The following is a 19,296-nucleotide window of genomic DNA, read 5'->3' as shown; positions in this document are numbered from 1 at the left end:
GACAGTAGTTCAGTAAATTCATCTATAAAATGTGCAGAGTATCTTGGAGGTTTATAAATGGTTAAAAATAAAATTTTGGGAGTACTCTTCAAAAATAAAACAGAGGTATTCAAAAGACTTGCCAAGTACAGTCTCTTTGCACTGGAATACATCTTTAAATAAGGCAGCTACTCCTCCACCTTTTCTACCACTTCGACACACATTCATAAAACTGAAGTTTGCTGGTGCTGTTTCATTAAGAACAGTGGCACTGCTGCCTTCTGCTAACCATGTTTCAGTTAGAAACAGAAAATCTAAACTGTAGGATAGAATTATGTCATTCACTAAAAATGATTTATTGGCTAGAGATCTAATATTAAGCAGAGCTAGCTTTAAAGGAACCACAGGAGCCCCTGGGACAGCCCGAGGTTGTCGTGGTACAGGTACAAGGTTAGACTGGTTGACTTGATATGCTGAATGCGTTCTATTCTTTCTATTTCTAATCAACACAGGAATAGAAAACATTTCAGACATACTGGGTCCAAGCTTACTCTCCAAACTGTTGTCAGAATACAAAACAATGATAACTCGTTGTGATGTGTTCAGGGTCCTTATGTCTTATATCTGCTATAGCAAGGACCCTGAACACATCACAACGAGTTATCATTGTTTTGTATTCTGCAGCCGCTATCAGTAGCACTCGCTGAACATTCTGAACTCTGTACAGCCAGAGGAGATGAAGTACAAGGCTGCTGCTGACGGTGTTGAAGTGGCCTCAGAGAACGGGGAGGGGGCTGTGGACAGGGGGGAAGGGGTGCCCTGCGCTTTTTGGGTGAAACCTGTGGACTGGCTGAGATGGAGTGTGAGAATTTAGTCCCAACACACACCAGCTTCTCCATTTTCTCTGTGAAATCCATATGTGGAGGTGATGTTGAGAGAGAGAAGTTGGAGGATGATTGTGATGTCTCTGCTGTTGACTGCTGTGTCACTGCCTGATGATGAAGGTCATAATAGCTTTCGTCAAGAGTCAGAAACTCAGCCTGAGCTGTGTTCTCCAGTGATGGGGATTTTATGTTTGATGGTCCTTCATGGTTGAAAGCAGGTGAGGGAGGTTGAGGATGCACGTATTGTGTCGAGTCAGTCCAAGAAGCAGATGGCGAAGAGCAAAATGGAGGTTGTCCTTTAGTGCCTTCACTCCAGTCTTGCTTAGGTGGGTGTCATCTGGGTAAAAAAATTCTCTGCGCCCCCAGAATACATTAAAATTGTCAATATAACCCATACCTTTCAAACTGCAGGTTCTGCTTAGCCACGTGTTGAGGTTGAGTAGCCGTGAAAACATATTAGATCCTCGGGCTGGGAGAGGCCCACTGATGAACTTCTGAGCAGTCAGCTTCTCAAGTGTATTAAACAGTTCAGTGAAGTTGTTCTTTAAGATTTCTGACTCCTCTCTGCGAATGTCACTTCTGCCCACGTGCAGAATAATTCGGTCGATCGCTCCATGCTGGGAGAGAATGTTGGGAAGTTCAATATATATTTATATATAGTGACAAAACATAACATTATGACCACTGACAAGTGAAGCAAATAACACTGATTATCTCACGGCACCTGTTACTGGGTGGGATATATTAGGTAGCAAATGAACATTTTATCCTCAAAGTTGATGTGTTAAAAGCAGGAAAAATTGTCAAGTGTAAGGAACTGAGCGAGTTTGACAAGGGCCAAATTGTGATGGCTAGACAGCTGGGTCAGGGCATCTACAAAGCTGCAGCTGTTGCGGGGTGTTCCCAGTCTGCAGTGGTCAGTATCTATCAAAAGTGGTCCTGCAATCTGCAATTTGATCATTCTCTTGATGTTTTGCTGATCAACTTGATACAGTGGTGTATTAGAGCCACTGATTCCCAGCTTTTTGAGTGTTGCAGGCATCAAATTCTAAATTTGTTTATATTTACATTTTTCAATGAAATGAAGGTTTACTAGACTGAACAAATTACAAATGTCCCAACTTCTCTGAAAGTGGGGTTGGTACATTACACAAACAGTCCTAATTTGTTATGACTGAAATTCACAGCTAATTATGTGAAGCTTTGTAACGATCTTTTCCCAGTTTAACTGAAATGAAAGCATATGCCCAAATGCGAGTGAACTTTAATGTAAAGCAATAGTAAACTCAAATATAGTCTAATATGTCCCACATATCATGATGCCACACTGATTAGGTAAGAGTAAACCCTTTTCTCACACACTTCCACTCTGATTTCCTACTGATACTTTGAAACATTTGGTCCTTCGCATGTGCTAAGACTTCATAAGAAAAAGAGTTTTAAGTCAAGTCTTTATGTATGTGTCCTTAGATGACATCTGGTTCTCTGACAGCTCCCTGTCAGAGAGGTTAATGTTTAGTGATCCAGGGCTCATGCCTCTACCAGACACTGCCACAGGCTTGGAATGGTTCCACCTTGTCAGTGCTGCGCAAGCCTTTGAAGGTAGGTGGGATTTCCTTCTAGAATATTTTGCTAATAATTAGGGGTGGGAGATATAATATCATTCACGATAATACCGGTACAGTTGTAAACTCGATATGATTTTTGCCATATCGAGATATTGTTAGCAAACGTGTATCACTCACTCTCAAGCGCGTAACAGTGAAATAATGGCAACCAATGCAGAGAGTAGTACCGGAGTTAGCACTGAGGATGAACTAGTCCCTAAAAGGGGAGCTACATCACTAGTGTGGAAGGTTTTCGAATACAGAAGGTCAGACTCCAAACAAACGACTGTAATTTACAAAACGTGCAAAAATACTGACAACAAACGGTGGCAACATCACATTTATTTCAGCACCTAAAGCAAAAGCACTGGCGTGAATACGAGAATGATGTGAGAACAAGTAAACAAACAGAATACACAGGTTACCACACAGGTTACCATCTGAGAACGTTTAAAACCCAAAAGCGCTAAGCGGAACGCTTTCCTTCGCGTATGAGCATGGAAACTGAATCACTGAGTCAATGAGTCAGAAATGACTCTTTTCAGACAAATTCATTGGATTCGAATAAAAAAACTGTGCTCTTATCTGTGGTAAAGATTCATTTGTATTGCTGACTGGGCAAACAACTACGATTTAAAAGATTCAGATGTATGAACCAAACAGAGCTTCGAATTTAGATTTTGGGCGGAATTTCAAGCTCTCTCTTCATTGGTTGTTGTATAATTGACAGACACGCTTTCATTATGCAGTGATAGCAAATCATGATCAAATATTAAATGTTTTCTGGATTTTATATAAATGTTGTTAATATTAATACAAAGTCAGAATTGATCAGAACTACAAAGTTTTGTGTTTTTAAGAGAACTTAAACAATATAAGGTAAAATACGGGCGGTGGCCTGCCATTGTACTTTAAGTTTACATTATATCATATCGTATATCACCACTTCTCAAAAGCATATCGAGATATGAGGTTTTTTTTGCAATATTGCCCAGCCCTACTGGAAGTGATGCTTAATTTAATGTACATTTAGTAACATTTGTACCTTAGATTTCCTGAGTGTCTACAAAACAAAGGTGTTTTTAAAATAAACTTTTTAAAAAAGTGTTCTTATATATCGCGTGTGAATATCGTATTCGCAAAAATATCCCAAAATATCGTGATATTATTTAAAGGCCATATTGCCCACCCCTACTAATAATCTGCAATTTATATACACCAATCAGCCATAACATTAAAACCACCTCCTGGTTTCTACACACACTGTCCATTTTATCAGTTCCACTTACCATATACAGTGGTGTTCAAAAAAATAGCAGTGATTTTAAAAAAGTGAATAAAGCACAAAATCATTATAATAACTTTTATTTCCATAAATCCAAATGCACTGAAAATACTACACTTTCAATTCTAAATCAAAACATTAACAAAATGTAGCCAGTTTGTGTCAATCCTTTACAGAAAGTTAAAAAAAGTTAATATTAGGCTGTTCAAAAAAATAGCAGTGCCAGCATTTTTCTTTAAAAACTCAAAAAAATTATCTATAACATGAAAAAATGTTTGAGGTTTCACTTTACTTTAAATTACTGAACTAATATTTAGTGGCATAACAATTGTTTCCGAGATCTGTGTTGCATGGAGTCGACCAACTTCTGGCACCTCTGAACAGGTATTCCTGTACAGGATGATTAGACTACATTCCACAGTTCTTCTGCAATTTTGGGTTTTGCCTCAAAAAAAGTGTTTCAGATATCAGCCCACAAGTTCTCTATGGGATTGAAGTCAGGGGATTGGGCTGGCCACTCTATTACCTCAATCCTGTTTGTCTGTAACCAGGACGGTTTGGGTCATTGTCATATTGAAACACCCATTTTAAGGACATTTCTTCTTCGACATAGGCCAACATGATCTCCTAAAAGTATTCTGATATATTCAAACTGATCCATGATCCCTCGTATGTGATAAATAGACGTAACACCATGGTATGAAAAACATCCCCATATCATCATTTTGTACCACCATGCTTTACTGTCTTCACAGTGAACTTTGGCTTGAATTTAGTGCTCGAGGGTCGTCTGACATACTGTCTACGGCCACTAGACCCAAAAAGAACGATTTTGCTTTCATCAGTCCACAAATGTTGAGCCATTTCGCTTTGGACCAGTCAATGTGTTCCTTGGCAAATTTGAACCCATTCAGGACACGTCTTTATCTTAACAACGGGACTTTGCAGGAGTTCTTGCTGGTAAATTGGCTTCACTTAATCATCTTCTGTACTTACTGGTAACTCCAGATGTTCCTTGATCTTTCTGGTGGTGATCATTGGCTGAGCCTTTGCCATTCTGGCTATTCTCTGATCCATTCGAACAGTAGTTCCACGCTACCTTCTGCGTCTTTCAGGTTTTGGTTGTCACTTTAAGGCATTTTAGATGAGCAGCCAATAATTTGCTGCACTTCACTGTATGTTTTTTCCCTCTACAATCAACTTTTTAATCAAAGTACGCTGTTCATCAGAACAATGTCTGGAACAACCCATTTTACCCAATATTTCAAAAGGAAATGAGCTATGACCAACCTGTGCAACATTTGCCACCCTCCTACATTAAATAAGGGCCAAAATTGACACCCGTTCTTCTGCAGAATGAATGACTTCACCAATTGAACTCCTCACTGCTATTATTTTGAACAACCCCCTTTCAATCAATGCTTCAATTACTCAGAATGAGTGGGATGCATGTCCTAATTGTTGGGTTTGTTTTGTTTTCATTACTCTACTACACTTTCAAGTGAATTTTTTGCTATGTAGAAATATCACTTCTACTAAAAACAGTGATTTATCAAGTTAATGGTGTTGGACTGCTATTTTTTTGAACACCACTGTATATATACAGTGAGGAAAATAAGTATTTGATCCCCTGCTGATTTTGTAAGTTTACCCCCTTACAAAGACTTGAACGGTCTATAATTTATATTATAAATATATGACAGAATGACAGAATATCAACAAAAAATCCAGAAAAAAAACATTAAATAAAAGTTATAAATTAATTTGTATTTAATTAAGGGAAATAAGTATTTGATCCCCTACCAACCAGTAAGAATTCTGACCCCCACAGACCGGTTATGTGCACAAAAGGCACACAAATTAGTCCTGTCCCTGTATAAAAGACACCTGCAACAGAATCAGTTTCTTCCGTTCAAATATCTCGACCACCATGGGCAAGACCAAAGAGCTATCAAAGGACGTCAGGGACAAGATTGTAGACCTGCACAAGGCTGGAATGGGCAACAAGACCATCAGCAAGATGCTTGGTGAGAAAGAGACCACTGTTGGCACGATAATTCGAAAATGGAAGAAATACAAGATCACAGTCAATTGCCCTCGCTCTGGAGCTCCATGCAGGATCTCACCTCGTGGGGTAAGAAAGATTCTGAGAGAGGTGAGGTCAGCCCAGAATTACACGGGAGGAGCTTGTCAATGATCTCAAGGGAGCTGGGAGCAGAGAAATGCTGGATATGACCCCAAGAACACCATCCCCACTGGGCATTTCTCTGCCTCCAAACACGGCGAGTGGAGTTGATGCCAAAGAGCTCAATTTTGGTCTCATCGGACCATATCACATTCTCCCAAGCTTTCTCTGAATCATTCAGGTGTTTATTGGCAAACTTCAGACGGGCCTCTACATGAGCCTTCTTGAGCAGAGGGACTTTGCGAGCACTGCAGGATCTCAATCCATTACGGCGAAGTGCGTTACTAAAGCAATAAGCCACGAGAGACCGTGCGTTACTGTGATTTTAGCACGGGGATGACGTTTTTCCCCGTGCTAAAATCATAACATTAACGCACGGTCTCGAGTGGCTTATTGCTTTTATAAAACGGCGGTCAACATAAAATATAATAAATACAACAATGTTTAATTCATAAATGTATTTATTGTGTATAAACTTACAATAAAGCATTCTTCCGCGACGCAAGGTAGTTCAATTAATAGTGTTGCTAGGCAACATGAGGGCGAAAATAACATTCACTTGTTCTTTTCAGTGGCGTATTAATATGGAATGATGTGAGGTGGTCGTAGGTGTGCATTTATTGGGGATTTTACAACGGCTTCGAACGCGGCTCAGCCAATCAGATTTTAGGACCGGAACTATCCGTTTTATAATAATGGTTTTCTTGATGACTGTGCCCCCAGCTCCCTTGAGATCATTGACAAGCTCCTCCCGTGTAATTCTGGGCTGACCTCACCTTTCCCAGAATCATTCTTACCCTACGAGGTGAGATCTTGCGTGGAGCTCCAGAGCAAGGGCGATTGACTGTGATCTTGTATTTCTTCCATTTTCGAATTATTGCACCAACAGTGGTCTCCTTCTCACCAAGCTTCTTGCTGCTGGTCTTGTAGCCCATTCCAGCCTTGTGCAGGTCTACAATCTTGTCCCTGACGTCCTTTGATAGCTCTTCGGTCTTGCCCATGGTGGTCGAGAGATTTGAATGGAAGAAACTGATTCTGTTGCAGGTGTCTTTTATACAGGGACTTCAGTAAACTTCAGTTGTAAACCATTCGTTTCTAAATTACCTAAATTAAATCTAAATTACCCCATACACATCACAAAAATTACAACAATCTAAAATCACACAAGTTAATACACACATATATATACACAAATTATTATATACATAAAAATCCACCACACAGCACTGCAGTGACAATGACATGGTGGTGGTGTCTTAGTGTTTGTTGTGCTGGTATGAGTGGATCAAACACAGCAGCGCTGCTGGAGTTTTTAAATACCGTATCCAGTCACTGTCCACTCTATTAGAAAGTAATCCTACCTAGTTGGTCCACCTTGTAGATGTAGTCAGAGATGATAGCTCATCTATTGCTGTTGTTTGAGTTGGTCATCTTCTAGACCTTTAACAGTGGTCACAAGACGCTGCCCACAGGGTGCTGTTGGCTGGATATATTTGATTGGTGGACTATTCTCAGTCCAGCAGTGACAATGAGGTGTTTAAAAACTCCATCAGCACTGCTATACCAGCTCACACTAACACACCACCACCATGGCAGTGTCACTGCAGTGCTAAGAATGACCCACCATCCAAATAATACCTACTCTGTAGTGGCCTTGGGAGACCTGACCATTAAAGAACAGCAAGAAAGAGGGCTAACAAAACATGCAGAGAAACAGATGGACAACAGTCAGTAATTGTAGAACTACAAAGTGCTTCTATATGGTAAGTGGATAAGTGGAGCTGATAAAATGGACAGTAAGTGTAGAAACAAGGAGGTGGTTTTAATGTTATGGCTGATCAATGATATATATATACGTATATACTGTGTATATATATATACAGTGTATCACAAAAGTGAGTACACCCCTCACATTTCTGCAAATATTTTATTATATCTTTTCATGGGAAAACACTATAGAAATAAAACTTGGATATAACTTAGAGTAGTCAGTGTACAACTTGTATAGCAGTGTAGATTTACTGTCTTCTGAAAATAACTCAACACACAGCCATTAATGTCTAAATGGCTGGCAACATAAGTGAGTACACCCCACAGTGAACATGTCCAAATTGTGCCCAAAGTGTCAATATTTTGTGTGACCACCATTATTATCCAGCACTGCCTTAACCCTCCTGGGCATGGAATTCACCAGAGCTGCACAGGTTGCTACTGGAATCCTCTTCCACTCCTCCATGATGACATCACGGAGCTGGTGGATGTTAGACACCTTGAACTCCTCCACCTTCCACTTGAGGATGTGCCACAGGTGCTCAATTGGGTTTAGTCCATCACCTTTACCTTCAGCTTCCTCAGCAAGGCAGTTGTCATCTTGGAGGTTGTGTTTGGGGTCGTTATCCTGTTGGAAAACTGCCATGAGGCTCAGTTTTCGAAGGGAGGGGATAATGCTCTGTTTCAGAATGTCACAGTACATGTTGGAATTCATGTTTCCCTCAACAAACTGCAGCTCCCCAGTGCCTGCAGCACTCATGCAGCCCAAGACCATGATGCTACCACCACCATGCTTGACTGTAGGCAAGATACAGTTGTCTGGTACTTCTCACCAGGGCGCCGCCACACATGCTGGACACCATCTGAGCCAAACAAGTTTATCTTGGTCTCGTCAGACCACAGGGCATTCCAGTAATCCATGTTCTTGGACTGCTTGTCTTCAGCAAACTGTTTGCGGGCTTTCTTGTGCGTCAGCTTCCTTCTGGGATGACGACCATGCAGACCGAGTTGATGCAGTGTGCGGCGTATGGTCTGAGCACTGACAGGCTGACCTCCCACGTCTTCAACCTCTGCAGCAATGCTGGCAGCACTCATGTGTCTATTTTTTAAAGCCAACCTCTGGATATGATGCCGAACACGTGGACTCAACTTCTTTGGTCGACCCTGGCGAAGCCTGTTCCGAGTGGAACCTGTCCTGGAAAACCGCTGTATGACCTTGGCCACCATGCTGTAGCTCAGTTTCAGGGTGTTAGCAATCTTCTTATAGCCCAGGCCATCTTTGTGGAGAGCAACAATTCTATTTCTCACATCCTCAGAGAGTTCTTTGCCATGAGGTGCCATGTTGAATATCCAGTGGCCAGTATGAGAGAATTGTACCCAAAACACCAAATTTAACAGCCCTGCTCCCCATTTACACCTGGGACCTTGACACATGACACCAGGGAGGGACAACGACACATTTGGGCACAATTTGGACATGTTCACTGTGGGGTGTACTCACTTATGTTGCCAGCTATTTAGACATTAATGGCTGTGTGTTGAGTTATTTTCAGAAGACAGTAAATCTACACTGCTATACAAGCTGTACACTGACTACTCTAAATTATATCTAAGTTTCATGTCTATAGTGTTGTCCCATGAAAAGATATAATGAAATATTTGCAAAAATGTGAGGGGTGTACTCACTTTTGTGATACACTGTATATATACAGTATATACACATACACATACAATAAATGATTGTAATTTGCAACACGTGCAAAAATACTGATGACAAACGGTGGCAACAACACATTAATTTTACCACCTAAAGCAAAAGCACCCGCGTGAGAACGAGGAGTGTTGGTCACTGCGTGAGTCAGAGAATGATGTGAGAACAAAAACTGTCAGTGAACGAACATAGAATACACAGGTTACCACACAAGTTACTATCTGAGAACGTTTAAAACCCAAAAGAACTAAGCGGAATGCTTTCCTTCACGTATGAGCATGGAAACTGAATCACTGAGTCAATGAGTCAGAAACGACTCTCTTCAGATGAATTATTCTTCGGAATCGAATCAGAAAACTGTGCTCTTATCTGTGGTATAGATTCATTCGTGTTGCTGACTGTGGGCAAACAACTACGATTCAAGAGATTCAGATGTATGAACCAATCAGAGCTTCGAATTTAGACTTTGGGTGGAATTTCAAGCTCTCTCTTCATTGGTTGTTGTATAACTGACAAACACACTTTCATTATATTATTTATATTATATTATTTCATTATATTATTTCAATATAAACACTGTAATTAGTCAGAATTGATCAGAACTACAATGTTTTGTGTTTTTAAGAGAACTTATAAATAATATAAGGTAAAATATGGGCGGTTGCCTGCCATTGTACTTTAAGTTTACATTATATCGTAACGTATATCACCACTTCTCAAAAGCATATGGAGATATGAGTTTTTTTAGCCATATCGCCCAGCCCTAAGTGATGCTTAATTTAATTTACATTTAGTAACATTTGTACCTTAAAGTTCCTGAGTGTCTGCAAAACAAGGGTTTTGCAAAACAAAACAAACGGCTTCAGTTTGCTAGGGAGCATAAAGATTGGACTCTGGAGCAATGGAAGAAGGACATGTGGTCTGATGAGTCCAGATTTACCCTGTTCCAGAGTGATGGGCGCATCAGGGTAAGAAGAGAGGTGGCTGAAGTGATGCACCCATCATGTCTAGTGACTACCATACAAGCCTGTGGGAGCAGTGCTATGATCTGGGGTTGCTGCAGTTGGTCAGGTCTAGGTTCAGCAACGTTATGTGCCCAATGAATGAGGTCAGCTGACTACCTGAATATACTGAACGACCAGGTTATTCCATCACTAGATTTTTTCTTCCCTGATGGCACGGGCATATTCCAAAATGACAATTGCCAGGATTCATCGGGCTCAAATTGTGAAAGAGTGGATCAGGGAGCATGAGACATCATTTTCATTTTCATGAGACATCATTTTTGAGAAAAATTTATGCAACTCTGGACAGAAATAAATGTTGTGACATTGCAGAAGCTTGTGGAAACAATGCCACAGCGAATGCATGCCGTAATCAAAGCTAAAGGCGGTCCAACGAAATATTAGAGTGTGTGACCTTTTTTTTGGCCAGGCAGTGTATATCTTATTTTAATGGTGTCAGAAGTGAGAATGACTGTTTGATAGACTAATCCAGAAGATCTGGATCTGGGCTCTGTGTGCTAGGTGGAGGGGTGCATCATTCATCCCCTTAATTTGCTGCAGTCAATACAACTTTCAAATGCATAGTTGCCCTTTGCAGCATCCTTGCCCAATGCTGTCAACGCTTCGGATTTAAATCCACCACTGTTAAGTGCTCTTGTAAAACCAGAGCCAACCTGCCAAATATATGGCGATATTAGAGATGGAAGGATCGATCGGCTATGTATCGAAATCGGCCGATTTTTTATCAAAATATGCGATCGGTCGATATTTCCTAAATTCAGCAGATCCGATCGCGTGATATATAAAGATCACCTCCTTGTTAAGCTTAACAGCTCAGTGGATTGATCCAGACTTTGAGCTACAAAGCGCCAACCATCGCATCACCATTCGTCAACCATCGCATTTCACAACCTAAAATAACATAATTAACGTTGTGCATCATACATACGATGCAATTTTGCTGATTGAAATATTTCCTTTAAAAGATAATTCAACCTGATCCCATCTGAGTCGATTCTATGAGCACATTATATAAATTCGTGGTTCACTTTGGTAAATCGTAAGCGGTTCTTGCTTTTGATGTAGATGAGAACAGAAAACGTTACAGAGCCAATCAGAGGCAAAAGTTTATTAATTACTAAATTCGTTAGTTCAGGATCATCTGCTCTGACTGACAGAAAACTTTTAGCTCCTCGGTTACTGCTCTGTGGTAATAGCAGTTTAATTAAGCTTTTTAATTAAGCTTTTTAATATAAGATAGTCACACAAAATGTTCTGTATAGCTGGTGTTTATTTAAAACCACGACATTAATTAATAACAGTAAACACGGAGAGATAACTGAGAAGAGAAACTTACGCTTCGCATAAAATGAATCAACTCCTGAATCACTTATATCGATACTGTGAACAGAGCGTCTCTCTTAAAGACACACACACGCCGTTGCTTTTGTCACCGTTTTATCTTCACTGTGAGCCCTATTTTTAAGGTTTTTTCAGACTGAACTGGATAACATTAAACCTGCGTGTGTGTGTGTGTGTGTGTGGGGTCAGTTAGACCAGCCTTTCTCAACCAGGGTGCCGTCTGGCTTCGTCAGGGGTGCCGTCAAAAATATTCTAATAGTGATGAGTCGTTCGCGAACGATCCGATTCTATTGAACGGCTCTTTAAAATGAACAAAAGGAACCGAGTCGCGCCTTTGGAAGCCGCTATACTGTGGGGAAAATAAGTATTTGATCCCCTGCTGATTTTGTAAGTTTACCCCCTTACAAAGACTTGAACAGTCTATAATTTTTATTGAAGGTTTATTTTAACAGAGAGAGACAGAATATCAACAAAAAATCCAGAAAAAAACATTAAATAAAAGTTTCAGCAAGAATTCTTGCCAATCAGCAAGAATTCTGACCCCCACAGACCGGTTATGTGCACAAAAGGCACACAAATTAGTCCTGTCCCTGTATAAAAGACTCCTGTAACAGAATCAGTTTCTTCCATTCAAATCTCTCGACCATCAGGGACAAGATTGTAGACCTGCACAAGGCTGGAATGGGCTACAAGACCATCAGCAAGATGCTTGGTGAGAAAGAGACCACTGTTGGTGCGATAATTCGAAAATGGAAGAAATACAAGATCACAGTCAATCGCCCTCGCTCTGGAGCTCCATGCAAGATCTCACCTCGTGGGGTAAGAATGATTCTGGGAAAGGTGAGGTCAGCCCAGAATTACACGGGAGGAGCTTGTCAATGATCTCAAGGGAGCTGGGAGCACAGTCACCAAGAAAACCATTAGTAACGCACTTCGCCGTAATGGATTGAGATCCTGCAGTGCCCGCAAAGTCCCTTTGCTCAAGAAGGCTCATGTAGAGGCCCGTCTGAAGTTTGCCAATGAACACCTGAATGATTCCGAGAAAGCTTGGGAGAATGTGATATGGTCAGATGAGACCAAAATTGAGCTCTTTGGCATCAACTCCACTCGCCGTGTTTGGAGGCAGAGAAATGCCCAGTGGGGATGGTGTTCTTGGGGTCATATCCAGCATTTCTCTGCTCCCAGCTCCCTTGAGATCATTGACAAGCTCCTCCCGTGTAATTCTGGGCTGACCTCACCTTTCTCAGAATCTTTCTTACCCCACGAGGTGAGATCTTGCATGGAGTTGCAGAGCGAGGGCGATTGACTGTGATTCGAATTATCGCACCAACAGTGGTCTCTTTCTCACAAAGCTTCTTGCTGATGGTCTTGTAACCCATTCCAGCCTTGTGCAGGTCTACAATCTTGTCCCTGACATCCTTTGATAGCTCTTCGGTCTTGCCCATGGTGGTCGAGAGATTTGAACGGAAGAAACTGATTCTGTGACAGGAGTCTTTTATACAGGGACAGGACATAACCGGTCTGTGGGGGTCAGAATTCTTGCTGGTTGGTAGGGGATTAAATACAAATTAATTTATAACTTTTATTTAATGTTTTTTTCTGGATTTTTTTGTTGATATTCTGTCTCTCTCTGTTAAAATAAACCTTCCATAAAAATTATAGACTGTTCAAGTCTTTGTAAGGGGGTAAACTTACAAAATCAGCAGGGGATCAAATACTTATTTTCCTCACTGTATATGTATATCTTTTTATTTCTGCGCAATTCTTATCGACTGTAATTAACTTATTCCGCTTCCATCAGTGAAGGATAATTAATCAGTGATGATAGGAGCTGTTTATTGTCGAAATTCAAATTCGAAAACGGAAAGCGGAGAGCGAGCAAGACACACATACACACACAAACACACACACACACACACAAACTCAAAAGAAGCTTTATTGGCATGACAAATAAGGACATTCGTATTAATAAATAAAAAAAACAAAATATTAACAATAAAAATTATAATATTTACATTAATGAGGTAGTAATAACGATCAGTTAATGTGCGCACACACACAGAGAGAGAGACTGATCGTTGTAAACTGATTACTGTAAATATTATAATTTTGTTATTATTTTGCAGTTTTTATTAATATAATAATTTTTTTGCACTTGTAACTGTTTTAGTAAGTAAGTAATTTATTTATAAAGCACATTTACATTCAAAGTGCTGTTTTGTATATATTTGTTCTTTCTTACTGTTATTTTTATTATTTCTCTGTAACTTGCTTTGGCAATATGAATGTCTTTATTTGTCATGCCAATAAAGCTTCTTTTGAGTTTGAGTTGAGAGAGCCGTAACCGAGCTACAGAGAGAAGATGCAGAAAAACAGTGCTCTTATAATGACAAATAATTGAGAAATAAACTATAAACTTGTTTAATTATGATAAATCTGATTTGTTCATGGCGCGAACTGAGCTTTTCGAGCGTAACTTACATCAAGAACAAGTACAGGGAGCGACTGAGGGCTATGGACCAGGAGCTCCGTGTCTGCCTCTCATCCATCCCTGCCTATTAGAATAGGGTGAATGTGTGCATCAGGTTTCCCATTAAAAGTAAGTCACGTTTACCCCTCCCTCCCTAAATGACACCTTATGGTGTGCGTGTGTGTTAGCAGTCCGAGGGATGCAGAGTGTAAGTTTTTTTAATACATTTTAGACTGGGGTGACTTGAGATTTTGCATACTTTTAAAGGGTGCCGTGACTGAAAAAAGGTTGAGAAACACTGAGTTAGACTAATGAAATATGTCTCCTGTGGGTGAAAAAAATGAATTGCTTTAGTTTTAGAAGTAAAAAAAAAATCTCGCAATGCCGCGCCCCCCCAGACAAGGACTCGCCCAACCTTCCCTTTCCCCCCGGGAGGTGCACCCCACAGGTTGAAAACCCCTAGTCATCATTACAGTATTGGCTGTATTTGTTTGATTTACTTTGTTTATTTACTGCTAATTTTGCGCTAAAAATTGCAAAATTGCAAAACAAGCATTGAACCGCACCCCTAACCTGGATCTTGCAAGTGGTGGGTCCACTCAATCTTTTCATGTTGCCTCATTGACCTGAGTTCATGGACTGAGTTCATGTGGTGCTTCTAGTTCAGGCCACAAGATGGTCATTGTCGAACACAGTCCCAGGAGCAGGTCTCGGTAACCTGGACAGGATACACACAATTCTATTTTGTGTTAATAAGAGTGATTATGGATCGTGTTTGTCTGGATCTTCACTCCAGGCCTGTTTGTCTTGGGAGACCATACTGGGAGCTCAATGCTCCTGACGACATAGCCCTGGAGGTCATTTTGCATAACAATACTACTCACCAATAATGGAAAATCAGTGGGAACCCTGATCTTTTTTAGCTGCAACAAGATGCTCCCACCTAGGGGTAATAAGAGACAATAACACCTGAAGTGTGTTCCTTATGTCCAGTCTACTCTGTAACTTTTTTGGTTGCCGTCATTGCAGAAAATCCCGCTTCACAAAGATAGGATGTTGGTTATGAAAGCAGTGTTTTCATCGCTTTTGTAGCGATCTCTGCATATTTTGCCTTGATTTTAATCCAAAATGCAGGCAGGTTTGAAGTTGACTGAAACATACTTTTAAGGCCACCGTCATTTGCAATCTCCAGCAGTTGATTCTCTTCTTACAAATGGGTCGCGGCTCCATTACTTCACATTTAGTGGATCATTTGTAGTTTAATGATGTGCAGGCCTTCAAAAATGGTTTCTGTCCTTCTAGTTCAGCTTTTTCACATCTAGTTCAGGATTTTAACATCATGTTTTACACTTTGGTTACATTCATGACAGGACAGGTAGTTAGGTTTGTATCTCCAATTAACATAACTTACGTCTTTGGACTGCTCCCAGAGGAAACCCACACAGACACGAAACGCACATTCTGCACCTGCTACAACAGCATGGCATTGTAGACACAGAGTACATGTGCTTTACTGACCTGCCTGCAGTCAATTTGTTTGGTCCTTCGCATGTGCTAAGACTTCATAAGAAAAAGATGTGGCTGGTGGTTTCATTTGTTTTGAAGTGTGTGTCAACCTGCCACAGATACAGTTTTAAGTCAAGTCTTTATGTATGTGTCCTTAGATGACTTCTGGTTGTCTGTTTGTTTTTTTTATGTATGGTGATGAAGATGAGAATCATACAATGGCAACCACAGACTGTTTAATTCAATTCAATTTGAAAACCATCAACGATTAGCATAATTACTTCCTAAATAGTTCTGTACATGCACATCTGAAAACAGCCTAAAAATAGCATACAAAAGGCTAGAGACATTGAAAGACATGACAGCCAGTTTTAAGCTCTCAACGCAAAAGGGTTGGTAAGTGAATAAAAGTAAAAAAAAATAAAAGTGAAGAATTTGTATGTGCATTCTTTAATACCTACTTCAACCTTGAACAATTACAATAAAAATGTCGTGTTGTTTAAGATGTACATTTTTTATCTAAATGTAATTTTTTTGTTTGCAAAATACTGTGCTTTTAGATCAGCATGTGCTTTTTAGACCCCTCTTTGCATTATGACTGACATGCAAAGAACAGAAGATGGTCAGGTATCACTAGAGCCCACAAGAAAGGTGGCTGCAACTTTGGGAGCTGTAACACAGACTATGTGAGTGCTACACTTAAATTAATGAATGATGGTTTTAGGGTAATAGCCTGTTTAGACAAGCCCTTTTTGTTGAAATGGTAAATACTTAACCTTCTTAAGAGTGTACTCATCTGACATCACCTTTTGGATGTTGTGTTATTTTTTTTCAATTTGCAATAAATAATAAAAAAAGAAAATGTATATACATTTCCAGTGTTTTTAGCTAAATAATTAATTTATTTGTAGTTTTTTGGGATGCTTACATATGGGTTGCAGTAAACATTTTGTAATTGTAAAATGTACTATTGCAAATGTAGTTTTCATTCAAAATAGTAGCCATTTTTTAAAATTCTTTATAAGTGTGTTTTTATTAATCTGACTGGCTCATTAAGCCCTAGCAAGGGATAAAATATTTGTACACAAGTGTAAGGTTAAATTAAATATGAATTCTGTCATTCTTTAGCTCGTCTGCCACTTTGACTGGCAAAGTCAACCAACTAGATATCCTCCTTAGGCAGCTCCAGCATGACTTAAGAAAGGTAAACCATCTATCCAACCATCTATTTGTCCTCTTTCTTGATCCACAACCCCCATGGTTTAAAGACTACATAGTTTTACTGCATCCTTAGTCTAAGGACTGATCTCTGTCTAGCAGAAAAGCGTGAAAATGTGTGCTTGTCTGAGCAAAAGTATTCACACCCCCACTAACTACGTGGTTAGACACAGTCAGCTGCCATAGCAAAATTATTCGGCCCGCTCCAATCAAACGGCTGGTCAGGATGTGCCCTCGGTTGTATCCCTAGTGAGATCCCTAGAAAGCGCTGGCTTAGGGTCAATCGAGTGCCGATACCATCCGGAAGCTCGAGTATTATCACCTCTGTATCCTTGGTGTGCAGCCGCTGGAGTTCCGTGGCTCTGTACATCCCCTTGTTGGGCTCCAAGGTGGGTGGGGAGCACGGGTAATGAAAATGAAACCTTTTAAACATGGCTGCTAAACACACCCCAAAACGAAAATTGATGGATTACGATAACAACCTAGACCCGGACACCGGGTCCAACCCTGTTATGACTAACGATAACTGGCCTAAGTTCATATTAATGGAAGCTATGCAAGCTGATGTTATTCTAACCAAACTATCCCTATTTGCTATTTAAAAAGAAATCATGGACATAGCATGAACTGTAAAAGATTGTAAAAAAAACCTTGATCAGGACAATTTTGATAGAATGTCAGAAAAAAATACAGGCAGACAACCTTCTCAGTATTAAAACATTTGCCAACATCAATGTAAAAACAAAAGGAGTTATTCGCTGCAAAGAATTAGAAGATATGGATGAGGAGGAGATAACCAAAGAGCTGACATCTCAAGATGTGAAAAATGTCAAGTGTATTGTAATCAGAAGGCAAGAAAGAGCCATAAAAACAAATACATACTTCATAACTTTCAACGGAGCCAATCCCCCGGCAAAACTCATAATTTGATATGAAAGAGTGGACGTTGAACTCTACATCCCAAATCCAATTACATTTGGATGTCAAAAATACGGCCATGGGTCAGCTGCATGTAAAAATACTACAACTTGCTGTAACTGCGGAGAGGAGGGTCATGGTATGCCCTGTCTAACGACTCCTAAATGTAGGAACTGCGGGGGCCCGCATTCGGCATCAGACAAAACTTGCCCACTGTGGATGAAAGAAAAGGAAATCCAAGTGACATCAAAATGCAAAAGAAATTAGATAACCCTCAACAACTCCATAAAACAAACCAAAGCCAAGGTTCAAAGAAAACAGACACCCACAAAGATGTGGAAATGAGAGAGAATGAACTAGCCCAGAATCAGAGTAAATCTCTTAGAAGCAGAAGTGAATCTCGCTCAACCTCAAGGAAATCCAAATGACAATAGATCCAATCCTACAGTGGAACTACCGTGGCCTTCAAGCCAACTACAATGAACTTCAGTGACTAGCCATATTGCTAAACCCATCTGCAATTTTATTCCAAGAGACACTAACAACACCAGGCATCAATATAATCCTGAAAGACTTTGTCGGCTATCACACCTGTGGTCCAAAAATAAACAGACCATCAGGAGGAACATCCATCTACATAAGACATACCATCCAACACAGCCAAATTTATCTCAATACCACACTTCAGGCAACAGCAATTCAAGCCACAAATATCATTGTAAGAACCATCACAATATGCTCCATCTAGATTCCCCCCAGCATATCTCTCGATCCAGCAAGCCTAGATAGGTTAACAGAACAACTTCCTTCTCCATACATACTACTGGGGAACTTCAACAGCCACAGTACAATATGGGGGAGTCAAAACACTAATACTAGAGGAAAAATAGTAGGAAGCTTAATCAGTAACACCAGCCCCTACATACATACATCCGGGACATGGTACATACACCACAATAGATTTAACACTGTGCAGTCCAGAACACCCTAAAAGGAAAAACTGAGGAGACAATACCAAGAACTTCCCTGAAACCAGAAAAGACGCAATCCCTGGTACAACGATGAATGCGAGCAGGCCATCAAGATATGCAAGCATGCAGAAAGGACTTTCAACAAACATCCCACCTTAGAAAACCTAAACAATCTAAGAGTCACCAGAGCTAGAGCCTGAAGGACAATTAATGCAGCAAAGCAGAGCTGAAAAGTATTTGTTAACAGTATCATAATAAACACCCCATCCAGAAAAATTTGGAACCTTCTACAAAAGATGAAATGTAAAGAAAGCCTACCACGAGTCCAATATCTCTTATCGGTAGACAGGTTAGCTACCAGTATAAAAGAAATTGCAGAACTACTAGCAGAGACGTTTGAAAGGGACAGCAACTCCACCCCAGAAT

At 40.2% G+C, this 19,296-nt stretch overlaps 1 protein-coding gene across 1 annotated transcript in view; it reads left to right on the top strand.

The window, feature by feature from the left end:
- Positions 1-19,296, top strand: part of LOC134314748 (signal-induced proliferation-associated 1-like protein 2) — a 183,989-nt gene that overhangs the window by 140,131 nt on the left and 24,562 nt on the right. The window contains exons 23-25 of the mRNA XM_062995441.1: positions 2,334-2,465; positions 2,616-2,736; positions 16,892-16,967. Of these exons, the coding sequence (XP_062851511.1) occupies positions 2,334-2,465; positions 2,616-2,736; positions 16,892-16,967 (329 nt within the window). The remainder of the gene's footprint in view (positions 1-2,333; positions 2,466-2,615; positions 2,737-16,891; positions 16,968-19,296) is intronic.

Source organism: Trichomycterus rosablanca, chromosome 5 (assembly GCF_030014385.1).
Source record: "Trichomycterus rosablanca isolate fTriRos1 chromosome 5, fTriRos1.hap1, whole genome shotgun sequence".
NCBI lineage: Eukaryota > Metazoa > Chordata > Actinopteri > Siluriformes > Trichomycteridae > Trichomycterus > Trichomycterus rosablanca.
The sequence above is the reverse complement of the archived record's forward strand: the minus strand, read 5'-3'. Positions and strand labels throughout refer to the sequence as shown.